Raw genomic sequence first — 12097 nt, forward strand, 5'->3', positions numbered from 1 at the left:
AGTAACACGTTGAATCTGTGTGCATATACGTATGTATATATAGATGAATAGATATGTAGAATTAAAATTGCAAGAGTGATTTCCGTAGATCATTACCTTAAATTGATATAACCTCAATATGTGTATAATATAGACATAATATTTGCCCTATATATCAGTAAAATATATATTATATCAATAAATGACCGATATAGATTGGAAGATGCCATAGATATATTATAAAGATTCGATTTTCTTATAAATATATAAGGTAGATACTTAAGATTTATTAATACTACAAATACGAGAATCGTATCTATATATTATCAATCAAAATTTTAATAAGGAAAAACTATTCAAATCAAAGATATTATATATATTTGATTGCATTTATTTAAACCTGCTTATATATATATATATATATATATATATATATATATATATATATATATATATATATATATATATATATATATATATATATATATATATATATATATATATATATATATATATATATATATATATATGAATATATGTGCAATATAGCCATGTAATTAAATGTGAATTAAATGTGGTCACAATTTTACGTAAATATGTGGGAATATTGCTGTAGACGAACAAATTTTCAAGCATTTAAATTGCTAATTTCCATAGAGCCGGCATTCAAAGTCATTTATATATTGATGCGCAAAAATCATATGTATATTATATATATTAAATATCAATTATATGTTTTCTATTTTAATATTAAGAATTTAATTATTAAATAAATTCTTAATTTAAATAGATAATTAATTTTAAATATAGATTGGCCAATAGAATTATTTCTTCTTTTCCAAGTTATAAGAAATAAATATCAATTAATTATTGGCCAATCGAATTATTTCTTCTCTTCCAAGTTACAAGAGATAAATATCAATTTAAATCGGGCCAATCAAATCGTGCCACATCATCAAGAAGGCCCATCAAGGACTCTTGTTCTACCACTATAAATAGGGACCCTCCCTACACAATTCAGCACACACAACTGAAGGAGCAGAGACCGTAGGAGCAAAAGTTCTCTCTACAATTCAAGAAGCAAGGAACAAGAATTCGTAGGAGGTAAGATTCTCTCTCTACATTCAAAGTGTTCTTCGTCAAATTCGAGGTGTTCTTGAGCAAATTCAAGGCACTCTTCATCAAATCCAACGTTCGATCCGAGATAACGGTGCCAAAACCTTGGGATTAACGTTAATCAATTCAAGTCAAGATCATTGGAAGATTGAAGGGCCAAATCCATCAAGAATTCCAAGATCTTCAAGTCAAATTTAGTCAAAGTTCAACGTTCGATCCGAGATTCAAGTCGCAAGACCCTTGGAAAACGTTATTCAAATCCAAAATCAAATCCGGAGAAGATCAAGTCAACGACCCGACTCCGAAAATTCAAGTCAACCTTATATTGTTCTAGAGAGAAGAATCAGATGATTAAAATAGAGATTGTAACCCGCAATTTATTTATTTTAATTCAATAAATTATCTTTGTGCAAGTTTTTCTTGTTTGTTTAAATTCGCAGATAAGAATTTTGTTGTTACAAATTTTGGCACGCCCGGTGGGACCTCTCTACCTCTCATCTCTTCTCTCTCTCGAAGTTCCTCGAAGTGTTACGGTAACCGCTCGCGATGAAAGCTGCTACTTCGAATTCATCAAGTGTAGGCGTAGTTACAAGGAGTATGGCTAAGAAACTGCAGGCATCCTCCGAGACTAGCTCGACACCGCAAATCATTGAGAAAGGCTCATCACCTCTCGTCAACACAGGTGAAGACGTGGAAGGATCTAGAGGAGAAGCTTCATCATCCACGTCCCGTTCGACATCAAACTACTCTGAGGTGGCCCCCGTCATGACAACACATGCTACGACCATGGAGGAGCAAATGGCGAGCTTGACCAAGGACATTGAAGGGCTAACAAAACACATTCAAGAACAAGACTCCCAAATCGCGATATTGAGGAACAAAGTTGACGGTAGTCACGACATGGGAAAACAAGGTGAAAATCACACCGAAGCTGAAACTTCTGCAAGGCGACATCCAACCGACAGGGAGAAGAGCTCAGCTGAAGAATTCCAGGTTTCGTAAGAGGGGTTGATTCCTATAGACCAATTGAAGGAGTTCATCATGGGAACTATCAAGAACAAATTTGATGAGGGTTCAAAATCATCGTCAACATACACCAAGCCATACACTCTAAGAGTAGACGACTTGAAGATGCCAATTGGTTACCAACCCCCGAAGTTTCAGCAATTTGATGGTAAGGGCAACCCAAAACAGCATGTGGCACATTTTGTTGAAACTTGCAACAATGCTAGGACTTTTGGAGACTACCTCGTGAAACAATTCGTCCGATCATTGAAGGGGAATGCTTTTGATTGGTATACGGACCTAGAGCCGAACTCAATTGATAGTTGGAGTCAAATGGAGCAAGAATTTTTGAATCGCTTCTACAACACCCGAAGAACAGTGAGCATGATCGAGCTCACAAACTCTCGCCAGTGGAAAGAAGAGGCCGTCATTGACTACATTAACCGTTGGAGGAATTTAAGCCTGAATTACAAGGATCGATTGTCAGAGCCTTCAGCTATCGAGATGTGCATTCAAGGAATGCAATGGGGACTCCGATATATCCTGCAAGGGATTCAACCTAAGACTTTCGAAGAGTTGGCCACTAGAGCGCATGACATGGAGTTGAGCATTATGGCTAGTGGAGTTGAGGGACCACCAGTTCAAGAGCCTCGACAGTCCAAAGAAAAACAAGACTTTCGGAAGGGGGGTAGAGTTTTCTCTAAGACCTCAAGCAAAGAATCTTTGGCAGTGAATGCAACCCCTATCAAATTTCAAGGAAAAGTGAACGGAAACAATGAGGGAAAACAAGATTTTTCCCAAGAAAGAAGAAGACTTACTCTAAAAGAAATGCAAGCAAGGGAATATCCATTCCTCGACACCGATGTGGCTGGAATATTTGATGATTTGCTAGGTTTAAAACTTATCGAATTGCCTGAAATGAAGCGCCCCGAAGAAGCTAACAAGACCGATGACCCAAAATACTGCAAGTATCATCGGTTGGTCGGGCACCCAATTCATGATTGCTTCGTATTCAAAGATAAAGTTATGCAGCTAGCTCGCCAAGGGAAGATATCACTTGAAGAGATCAGCGCCACTACAAATTTTGTCGTCACCACTTTTGAGTCCCTTGACATGACGACAACAAACGTACACAGAGGAGATGATGATTGTATCAACATCTCATGCAACGCGATAATTGAAAAGGAGACCGCTGCTAGTGGAACGACTCCGTCTCCAAATGAAGTTTGTACCGTGATTGGTAAATGCATGTCAACAATGACTTTCGCTGATGAAGATTTACTTCTTGGTTCCAAACCACACAATAGGCCATTGTTTGTTGCCGGCTACGCCCGTGAGCAGAAGGTGAATAGGATTTTAATCGATGGAGGTTCTGCAGTCAATATTTTGCCGTAGCAGACTTTAAAGGAATTGGGAATCTCCACGGAGGAGCTCAAAACTAGTCGCTTGATGATCCAAGGATTTAATCAAGAAGGACAAAGGGCCCTTGGTATCATAAGGATAGAGTTGTTAATGGATGATATGTTGTCCACCGCACTGTTCCATGTCATTGATGCAAGAACCTCATATCGCATGCTTCTCGGACGACCTTGGATACATGAGAATAGTGTGGTCCCTTCTTCTTGGCACCAATGTTTCAAGTATTGTCGAGACGGAGTAGTTAAAATAATACTCGCCGATGATAAACCGTTCACCGAGGCAGAAGCCCACTTTGCCGATGCTAAGTACTATCTTGATGATGAGAAGACGGTAAAGGCCAAAGAAATTCTACCAGTTGAAGAACCAAAGCGAAGAAATAATCAAGACAATGCTCCTTTAGCGTGTGAGGCTTTGAAAGATTTGATGTTTCCCCTAACACCAATTGACGAGAAGCGATCAACTTCTCAACCACCTAAAGGATTTGTTCATCCCACAGAAGGAACCCAAGAGGAATGCGAAGAATTCTCCGAGTCCCAAATGACAAAATGTTTTGGCCCAAATGCTTATAAACTCTTAGTGAAAGCTGGTTTCAACCCATGTGAAGATTCTACGCTTGGAAGGCTTCCTGCCGAGGTTGTTGGCGAAAAGGTGCATGGCCTCAATACTACTCAGATAATGTTGAAAGAAAAGGGACATGCTATTCAAAGTCCTAGAGTTGGTCTTGGATTTGTTCCACAAAAGCCAATTCGTATTGCTATCAATAGAGCTACCAGTAATTACATAATCGAAGATGAATTCTCATCAACAGACGATTTTCTTGAAAGTAGAACAAAAGTGAGAAGGACATCCGTCTTTGATAGGCTTACACCATCTGTCTTCGACAGACTTGCGCCATCCGTCTTTGATAGGCTTGGACCACTTAGAGAGTGGGGGCATGAAAAAGGCGACAAACGAGGGTTTGATAGACTTACGCCATCCGTCTTTGATAGGCTTGGACCACTTAGAAAGTGGGGGCATAACAGAAAGAACAAGCAAGATGTGGGTGTCTCTAATACTAAAATCACCAAAACACGAAGGATTCGAAGTTCAATTCCATCTCGCATGAAACGGCGTACTTATTTGACCATATCATGTGGTGAAGAGTTGAAGGCTAAAATACGAACTGTCGTCTTTACAAAAATCCAAGACGACGAGGAAGATGACAGAGAAAGTGTGGCATCATCGTATCATATCACTTTAAGTGAAATAGACGTGATTGAGGAGGAAGACGCTGAAATTGCTCCACCCGAGCTTGAAGAAGGAGTCAAAGCCACCATCGATGAGTTAAAGGAAATTAATTTAGGAGATACGGAGAATCCTCGACCAATCTACATTAGCGCTTTACTGGCTGTCAACGAAGAGGAGACTTATATTGAATTGTTGCACGAGTTCAAGGATGTGTTTGCATGGTCTTATAAAGAAATGCCCGGATTGGACCCAAAAGTGGCAATACATCATCTCTCCGTGAAGAAAGGAGCTCGCCCTGTAAAGCAAGGCCAACGTAGATTTAGACCTGAATTAGTCCCTGCAATTGAGGCTGAAGTGAATAAACTTATTGATGTTGGTTTCATTCGAGAAGTCAAGTACCCAACATGGATTTCAAGTATTGTCCCTGTCAGAAAGAAGAATGGACAAATTCGTGTATGTGTTGACTTTAGAGATTTGAACGAAGCATGCCCTAAGGATGACTTTCCAATGCCAATAGCCGAACTAATGATTGATGCTACTACGGGCCACGAAGCATTATCATTTATGGATCGGTCATCAGGATACAATCAAATACGAATGGCGCCGAGAGACGAAGAATTAACAGCCTTTCGCACTCCTAAGGGCATCTATTGCTATAAAGTGATGCCATTTGGCTTGAAAAATGCCGGTGCTACATACCAAAGAGCCATGCAGAAGATATTTGATGACATGCTCCATAAATATGTTGAATGTTATGTGGATGACTTGGTAGTTAAATCCAAAAGAAGGGAAGATCATCTCCAAAATTTGAGAAAAGTCTTTGAGCGCTTGAGAAGGTACCAATTGAAGATGAATCCATTGAAATGTGCATTTGGTGTTACTTCGGGGAAGTTTCTTGGATTCGTAGTTCGTCACCGAGGCATAGAAATCGAACAAGCCAAGATTGATGCAATTTTAAAGATTCGCGAGCCTAGGAACATTCATGAGCTCAAAAGTTTGCAAGGAAAGTTGGCATACCTAAGAAGGTTCATTTCAAACTTAGCCGGTCGATGTCAACCATTCAACCGACTCATGAAGAAAAATGTTCCCTTTGAATGGGATGAAGCTTGCACTAGTGCCTTTGAAAGTATAAAATCATATTTAACGAAGCCTCCTGTGTTGATTGCACCAGTGCCCGGACGATCGTTAATACTCTATATTGCTGCTCAAGATCGATCTGTCGGGGCTTTACTAGCCCAGGAGAATGATGATGGAAAAGAGAGCGCCTTATACTACTTGAGTAGAACAATGACACCAAATGAATTGAACTACTCGCCAATCGAAAAGACATGCTTAGCGCTCATTTTTGCAATTCAAAAGTTGAAGCATTATTTTCAAGCACATGTTGTCCGCCTAATCTCAAGGATGAATCCTCTAAAGTATGTTATGTCAAAACCCGTCCTATCCGACAGACTCGCAAGGTGGTACCTACAATTGCAGCAGTTTGACATAACATATATTCCACAAAAGGCTGTGAAAGGACAAAACCTGGCCGATTTCTTGGCAGATCATCCTATCCCTACAGAGTGGGAGTTATCCGATGATCTACCCGATGAAGATGTTCTTGTGATTGAAGCTAGTCCTCCTTGGAAAATGTACTTTGATGGAGCTTCTCACAGAGAAGGAGCGGGCGCCGGAGTAGTATTTGTCACATCCAACGGCGAAGTGTTGCCTCACTCTTTTACCTTAACACAAAATTGCTCTAACAATGTTGCTGAATATCAAGCTCTTATCCTTGGGCTAGAAATGGCAGTTGATATAAAGCAACTAAATTTTGAGGTATATGGAGACTCCAAGTTAGTGACCAATCAGATACTCGGATCATACGAAGTTAAGAAGCTCGATTTACTCCCTTATGTCGATTATGCTAAAAGCCTTATCGGATACCTTGGTGATGTGACGATAGAACATGTGCCTAGAAATGATAACAAACAAGCGGATGCATTGGCAAAACTTGCTTCTACTTTAGCCATGCCCGAAGACGGAGCTCATATATCAATTTTCAAGAGGTGGGTCGTACCACCAATCGTTGAACATGGAGAAATTGAAGAAGACGAAACTCGAGTGGTTTACGTGTTTGAAATCGAGAAGGAAGATTGGCGTCAATCATTTGTGGATTACTTGAAGTACGAAAAGTTGCCTAATGATCCACGTCAAAGAGTTGATATTTGACGTCGTGCGACTCGTTTCATCTACTACAAAGATACACTTTACAGACGTTCATTTGATGGAGTCTTTTTGAGATGTTTAGGTGATGACGAAGCCATTCAAGCCATAGAAGAAGCTCATTCCGGAATTTGCGGCGCCCATCAGTCAGGACCCAAATTACATTTCCGAATAAAAAGAATGGGTTATTATTGGCCATCTATGGTAAGGGATTGCATGGAGTATGCCCAAAAATGTCAACCTTGTCAATTTCATGCAAACTTTATTCATCAACCGCCGGAGCCATTACACCCTACTATTGCCTCATGGCCCTTTGATGCTTGGGGTTTGGATGTAGTTGGACCCATGACAAAGTCTTCCGCTGGACATCTCTATATCTTGGCAGCAACAGACTACTTTTCCAAATGGGCTGAAGCAGTGCCTCTTCGAGAAGTAAAAAAAGAGAATGTTGCCGATTTCATCCGCATCAACATCATCTACCGTTACGGAGTTCCTCGATATGTGATCACAGACAACGGAAAGCCATTCTGCAACGGTATGATAGATAAACTTTGTGAAAAGTTTGGCTTCAAGCAAAGAAAGTCTTCAATGTACAACACTGCCGCCAATGGACTCGCCGAGGCCTTCAACAAGACTTTATGTAATTTGCTGAAGAAAGTGATTGCCAAGTCAAAACGCGATTGGCACAAAAGGATGGGAGAAGCTTTATGGGCTTATAGAACAACGTATAGAACACCTACTCAAGCCACTCCATATGCGTTGGTGTACGGTGTGGAAGCGGTCTTGCCTCTTGAAAAACAAATTCCATCATTGAGGATAGCTATACAAGAAGAACTCACTCAAGAAGAAAATGCCCGTTTACGTCTTGCAGATTTGGAAGCTCTTGACGAGAAAAGATTAGAGGCACAACAAAGTATTGAATGCTACCAAGCTCGTCTTTCTAGGGCGTTTAACAAGAAGGTGCGGCCAAAATCGTTTCAAGTTGGAGATTTGGTGCTTGCCGTAAGGAGGCCCATCATCGTCACTCATAAAACGGGAAATAAGTTTACTTCAAAGTGGGACGGTCCTTATGTCGTCAAAGAAGTATACACAAATGGAGCGTACAAGTTGGTTGCCGAAGATGGTTTAAGAATTGATCCGATAAATGGAAAATTCTTGAAGCGGTACTACGCATGAAGCGGAGGAGAAGGCTCCTGGGCCGCATGAGTTGAAACTGTGCACGGCTAAAAAAAAAAAAAAAAAAAAAAACTATCTTTTTTCTTTGAACTACGTTATGACTTGATCCCATTCGGGGTACGTAGGCAGCTTGGATATTCTCTAAGTTCAATCCTCTCCTAAAAAAAAAAAAAAAAAATCTACCTTTTTTCTTTGAACTACGTTATGACTTGATCCCATTCGGGGTACGTAGGCAGCTTGGATATTCTCTAAGTTCAGTCCTCTCCTAAAAAAAAAAAAAATCTACCTTTTTTCTTTGAACTACGTTATGACTTGATCCCATTCGGGGTACGTAGGCAGCTTGGATATTCTCTAAGTTCAGTCCTCTCCTAAAAAAAAAAAAAATCTACCTTTTTCTTTGAACTACGTTATGACTTGATCCCATTCGGGGTACGTAGGCAGCTTGGATATTCTCTAAGTTCAGTCCTCTCCTAAAAAAAAAAAAAAATCTACCTTTTTTCTTTGAACTACGTTATGACTTGATCCCATTCGGGGTACGTAGGCAGCTTGGATATTCTCTAAGTTCAGTCCTCTCCTAAAAAAAAAAAAAAAAAAAAAAAAAATCTATCTTTTTTTCTTTGAACTACGTTATGACTTGATCCCTTTCGGGTACGTAGGCAGCTTAGATATTCTCTAAGTTCAGTCCTTTCCTTAAAAAAAATTAAAAAAATAAAAAAATAAAAAAAAAATAAAAAAATCGTTGAATATACAAGTGCAGAATACTAAGGGAGCAAGATGGAAAAGGAGAATTTTTTTTATTTCATGAATCATAAAAGTGAAATAAACCAAAAAAAAAAAAAAAAAATTAAATCTAGCTCAAGCGAAAGAGTCTAAATCGTTCAACTTTTCTTTGGCATCTTCTAAAAGCTCGGCAGAAGCGAGCAATTCTTCTACCAAATCATCACTTAAAGGGGATGTATTTTCAATGGCAGCAATCTCTTCGTTAATCTCACGAATTTCAGTTTGAACAGTATGAAGGAGTTCTCGTTGTCGTTTTAATGATGATCTCAACTGTCCCACCCTCACCTTCAAAGCAGCACGCTCTTTCTTGACACTCTCCAAATCATTATTGGTGACTTGAACTTGAAGAGTCTCTTTGTGTTCTCTAGCTTGAGCAGTATGCAAACGATCTTTAGCCTCATCTAATTATCGCGCTAGAATCTCTTTAGATGCCTTCTCAGAGTTCGACGACCTCACCTTATCATAAGCAGTCGCCTGGAAAAATAATGACTTCAATAATTCCTCTATGCAAGATATGTCGAAATCACCAAGATCCCTCATGGTTCCAAGAACTAATTGGACATCTTCTTGAATAGACAAAATGGAATCAATTGAAGTCCGTACTATCCTCGCACGAAGATCTTGCCATAATTGGCGAAGAAAAACCCGCTTGTGATTTTTCAGGAAATTTTCACCCACAAAAACTGAACAAGCACCATTGTACGACCCATTCGCGGTCTCTTTCATCTTGGATGTTCTGGCAGGCATCAAAGCAGTCGGCGACGAAGCTGCACCCATTGAGCAAGCCTTGGCAGTTGAGTGATGACTAGCTTGAGATTCCTCGCGATCGCCCACGTCAATTATCTCGTTTTCCAACTAAAAAAAAAAATCATTAAGGCAAGATGATATATATATAAAAAAAAAAAAAAAAAAGTGTTAAGTGCAACCTTCTCAGCAAAAGCGTCATTTGTTCGAGAATGACTGTCCACACTGTTATCAATATGATGATCTTGTGGTTTTGAAGATTGCGGGTCCCTCTTCGGCCTTTTCCAATGACGTTCTATGTGGCTATCGTCACTCTCATCCGATGGAGGCAAAACATTCCTCTTCTTTATATCTCTAGGAGGGTTTTTGATTTGGAGCACATTTTCGCGAGAAAGATTGCCGAGACTATTTCTTGCCCCATCTTCTTTGTCTTCAAGTGGAATCTTACTTAACTCCAAACTCACCAAACTCGCAGCTTTATTTTCAAGATAAGTTCCGTAAGCTTCAGTCCACCATCTTTTATAGCCGTCCGTGTGAAACTTTCTCGGATTTTGAGGAACGACGGAAAATATCACTTTAGACATGGACTCGAGCAAAACACATAGACGCCAATAACGGAGTCCATCTATTAAAGAAGCCTCGCGAACGTCTTCATCAAGTACTCCGGGCACATCTTGGTAAAACCCAAATTGACAGCTAAACCGATGAGGACTATATGGCTCAATAACGAAACGATTACCACGCCGCAAGGAGAGATAGCTCGAGCGAATGGCGATGAAATAATTTCTCTCGGACCCTTTTGTTGTTCCATCATCGACATATAAAGAAGACTCGCTCCTAGGGATCGTGGTGCAAGTCCAAGACATAAGATCTCCTTTGTGAATCCGTTTGCGTGCATCCGCGAGAGTGTAGTATCTAGCGCTTCCTTCTCCGGAATAAGATATCATCTTTGGGCCATCGACGGCTACGCCTTGCAGAACTTGACAATGGGTCTTGAAATAAAGCGCCAACCAACTATAGACGAAGTGAATAGGAAACGGAGAGTTCTCTTGATGGGGTCTCAAGGATCTCGAAATCCTATTTATGCCGTTGAAGATGCTTGCTAAGACAGGAACTGCAAGAGAGACTTCTTCGCCACTCGCCATTGTGCTAGCCATCTTGAACGTTGAAGGACGTATCATGCCTACATCATCAGTGGGGAGAACGAAGGTGCAAAGCCAACAGGCCAAATGGGCCGCCAAGTATGTCTCGGACCTCAGTTCGACATCAACGCTAATGCTCGAAAACATAGCTTCTTCAATGTTGATCCATTTTGCATGTGCTTCAATATTGCCGGAAGGATTGTCAGTTGACTTGGGGCGAACAGCCTTCTTTTCTTTGCGCGGAGGAGGTTGAGTGTATTTCTTCTGCTTCTTCGACCAAAACTGAATACAGCTTTCGACAGAGACATTGGAGGACGGACCTTTAGAGCGCTTCCGAAGTAAGTGGTAGGCATGGAATAGATGTCGGCAGGAACGGTGAGAATATCGAACACCCTTTGCATCGGAACCAACGAGTTCTTGAGAGGCAGGGACAACTTCATCGTAAAAGAGCCCGGTTAACGGTAGCCCGGAGAGGATGTGCAAATCCCATAAAGAGATAGACATTTCTCCAGGAGACGTCAAGAGGGTATTTGTAGTCGGACACCATGCCTCGAAGAACGCCTTCATAATTTCAGAGTTGTAGTCGTACGTGAAGAGGGAGGCATATACAGAATCATAGATCTTCGCGGACTTTAGCTTGTGCTGGCAAAGACTGAGAACGTCTTCGGTCCATTCCCAGTACCCTCTGAAGAACTGAAAGCCGCCGGAAAGCTCGAGAGTATCTCCCCACTTGACTTTTCCTTTCACGATGTTGCCACCCAAAGTCGGCAGAAGGCTCGGACTGCTTGACTCTTCCGGAAGCGTGGATCTGTCGGGTTTATGATTTGATGCTCGCAAACTGTACACGTACTCGTACTTATTATGAGGATGCTCGTGGGACCAAACGGACATGCGATTCGGAGTCGTGAGACGTGGCCATTGCTTTGTGTAAGGACCGATAAGGGGGGCATAAATCGTCAAGACGGTTTCTTTGTCGTTCAGTTGGTAACGATCGTCAAGAATTACCAATTGCTCGTCGCCTAAAGAAGAGAAAGCTTGCTTGAAATAAACCATCGAAAAATCTATCAAAACAGATCAAAGAAAGAGCGATAAGTTCGATGTGGTGAGATATAAAAAAAAAAAAAAGCGAGGGCAAGGAATCGTGCTAAAACCACCCAATGGCCAAACCTAAAACGAAGAAAAGAGGACCGGTGAGTTAAAGAAAGGAATCAAAAGCACGTTCAAGTGTAAAAAAAAAAAAAAAAATAATAGGGAAACGTTTTTTTTTTATATGGAACTGACCTGAAATCGAGCCAAAGAAATTA

At 40.5% G+C, this 12097-nt stretch overlaps 3 protein-coding genes across 3 annotated transcripts; 2 read left to right on the forward strand and 1 right to left on the reverse strand.

Annotated features, from left to right (window-relative positions):
• Positions 1 to 2136: 2136 nt before the first annotated feature.
• Positions 2137 to 3495, forward strand: LOC148767485 (uncharacterized). The gene has a single exon (XM_088824638.1). It carries the CDS (start codon positions 2137 to 2139, stop codon positions 3493 to 3495), a length of 1359 nt encoding a protein of 452 aa, XP_088680764.1.
• A 117-nt stretch (positions 3496 to 3612) lies between these two features.
• On the forward strand, positions 3613 to 6957 carry LOC105974944 (uncharacterized). Its single transcript, XM_088824639.1, has one exon. The coding sequence runs from the start codon at positions 3613 to 3615 to the stop codon at positions 6955 to 6957; it is 3345 nt and encodes a 1114-aa protein (XP_088680765.1).
• Positions 6958 to 8851: 1894 nt separating this feature from the next.
• Positions 8852 to 11846, reverse strand: LOC148767486 (uncharacterized). Its single transcript, XM_088824640.1, has 2 exons — positions 9834 to 11846; positions 8852 to 9762 (listed from the first exon to the last, which is right to left on the reverse strand). Exons 1-2 carry the CDS (start codon positions 11844 to 11846, stop codon positions 9313 to 9315), a joined length of 2463 nt encoding a protein of 820 aa, XP_088680766.1. The 3' UTR covers positions 8852 to 9312.
• Between the last annotated feature and the right edge of the window lie 251 nt (positions 11847 to 12097).

The sequence above is a fragment of the Erythranthe guttata genome, chromosome 10 (genome assembly GCF_056151865.1).
Source record: "Erythranthe guttata isolate IM_541 chromosome 10, IM_541, whole genome shotgun sequence".
NCBI lineage: Eukaryota > Viridiplantae > Streptophyta > Magnoliopsida > Lamiales > Phrymaceae > Erythranthe > Erythranthe guttata.

What these genes read in the sequence shown, in the direction of transcription:
- LOC148767485 (XM_088824638.1), top strand. Translation starts at nt 2,137, where the DNA reads ATGGGAACTATCAAGAACAAATTTGATGAGGGTTCAAAATCATCGTCA.
- LOC105974944 (XM_088824639.1), top strand. Translation starts at nt 3,613, where the DNA reads ATGGATGATATGTTGTCCACCGCACTGTTCCATGTCATTGATGCAAGA.
- LOC148767486 (XM_088824640.1), bottom strand. Translation starts at nt 11,846, where the DNA reads ATGGTTTATTTCAAGCAAGCTTTCTCTTCTTTAGGCGACGAGCAATTG. An exon ending in ATGACGCTTTTGCTGAGAAG is followed by an intron (nt 9,763 to 9,833) that starts GTTGCACTTAAC and finishes TTTTTTTTTTAG; the next exon opens with TTGGAAAACGAGATAATTGA.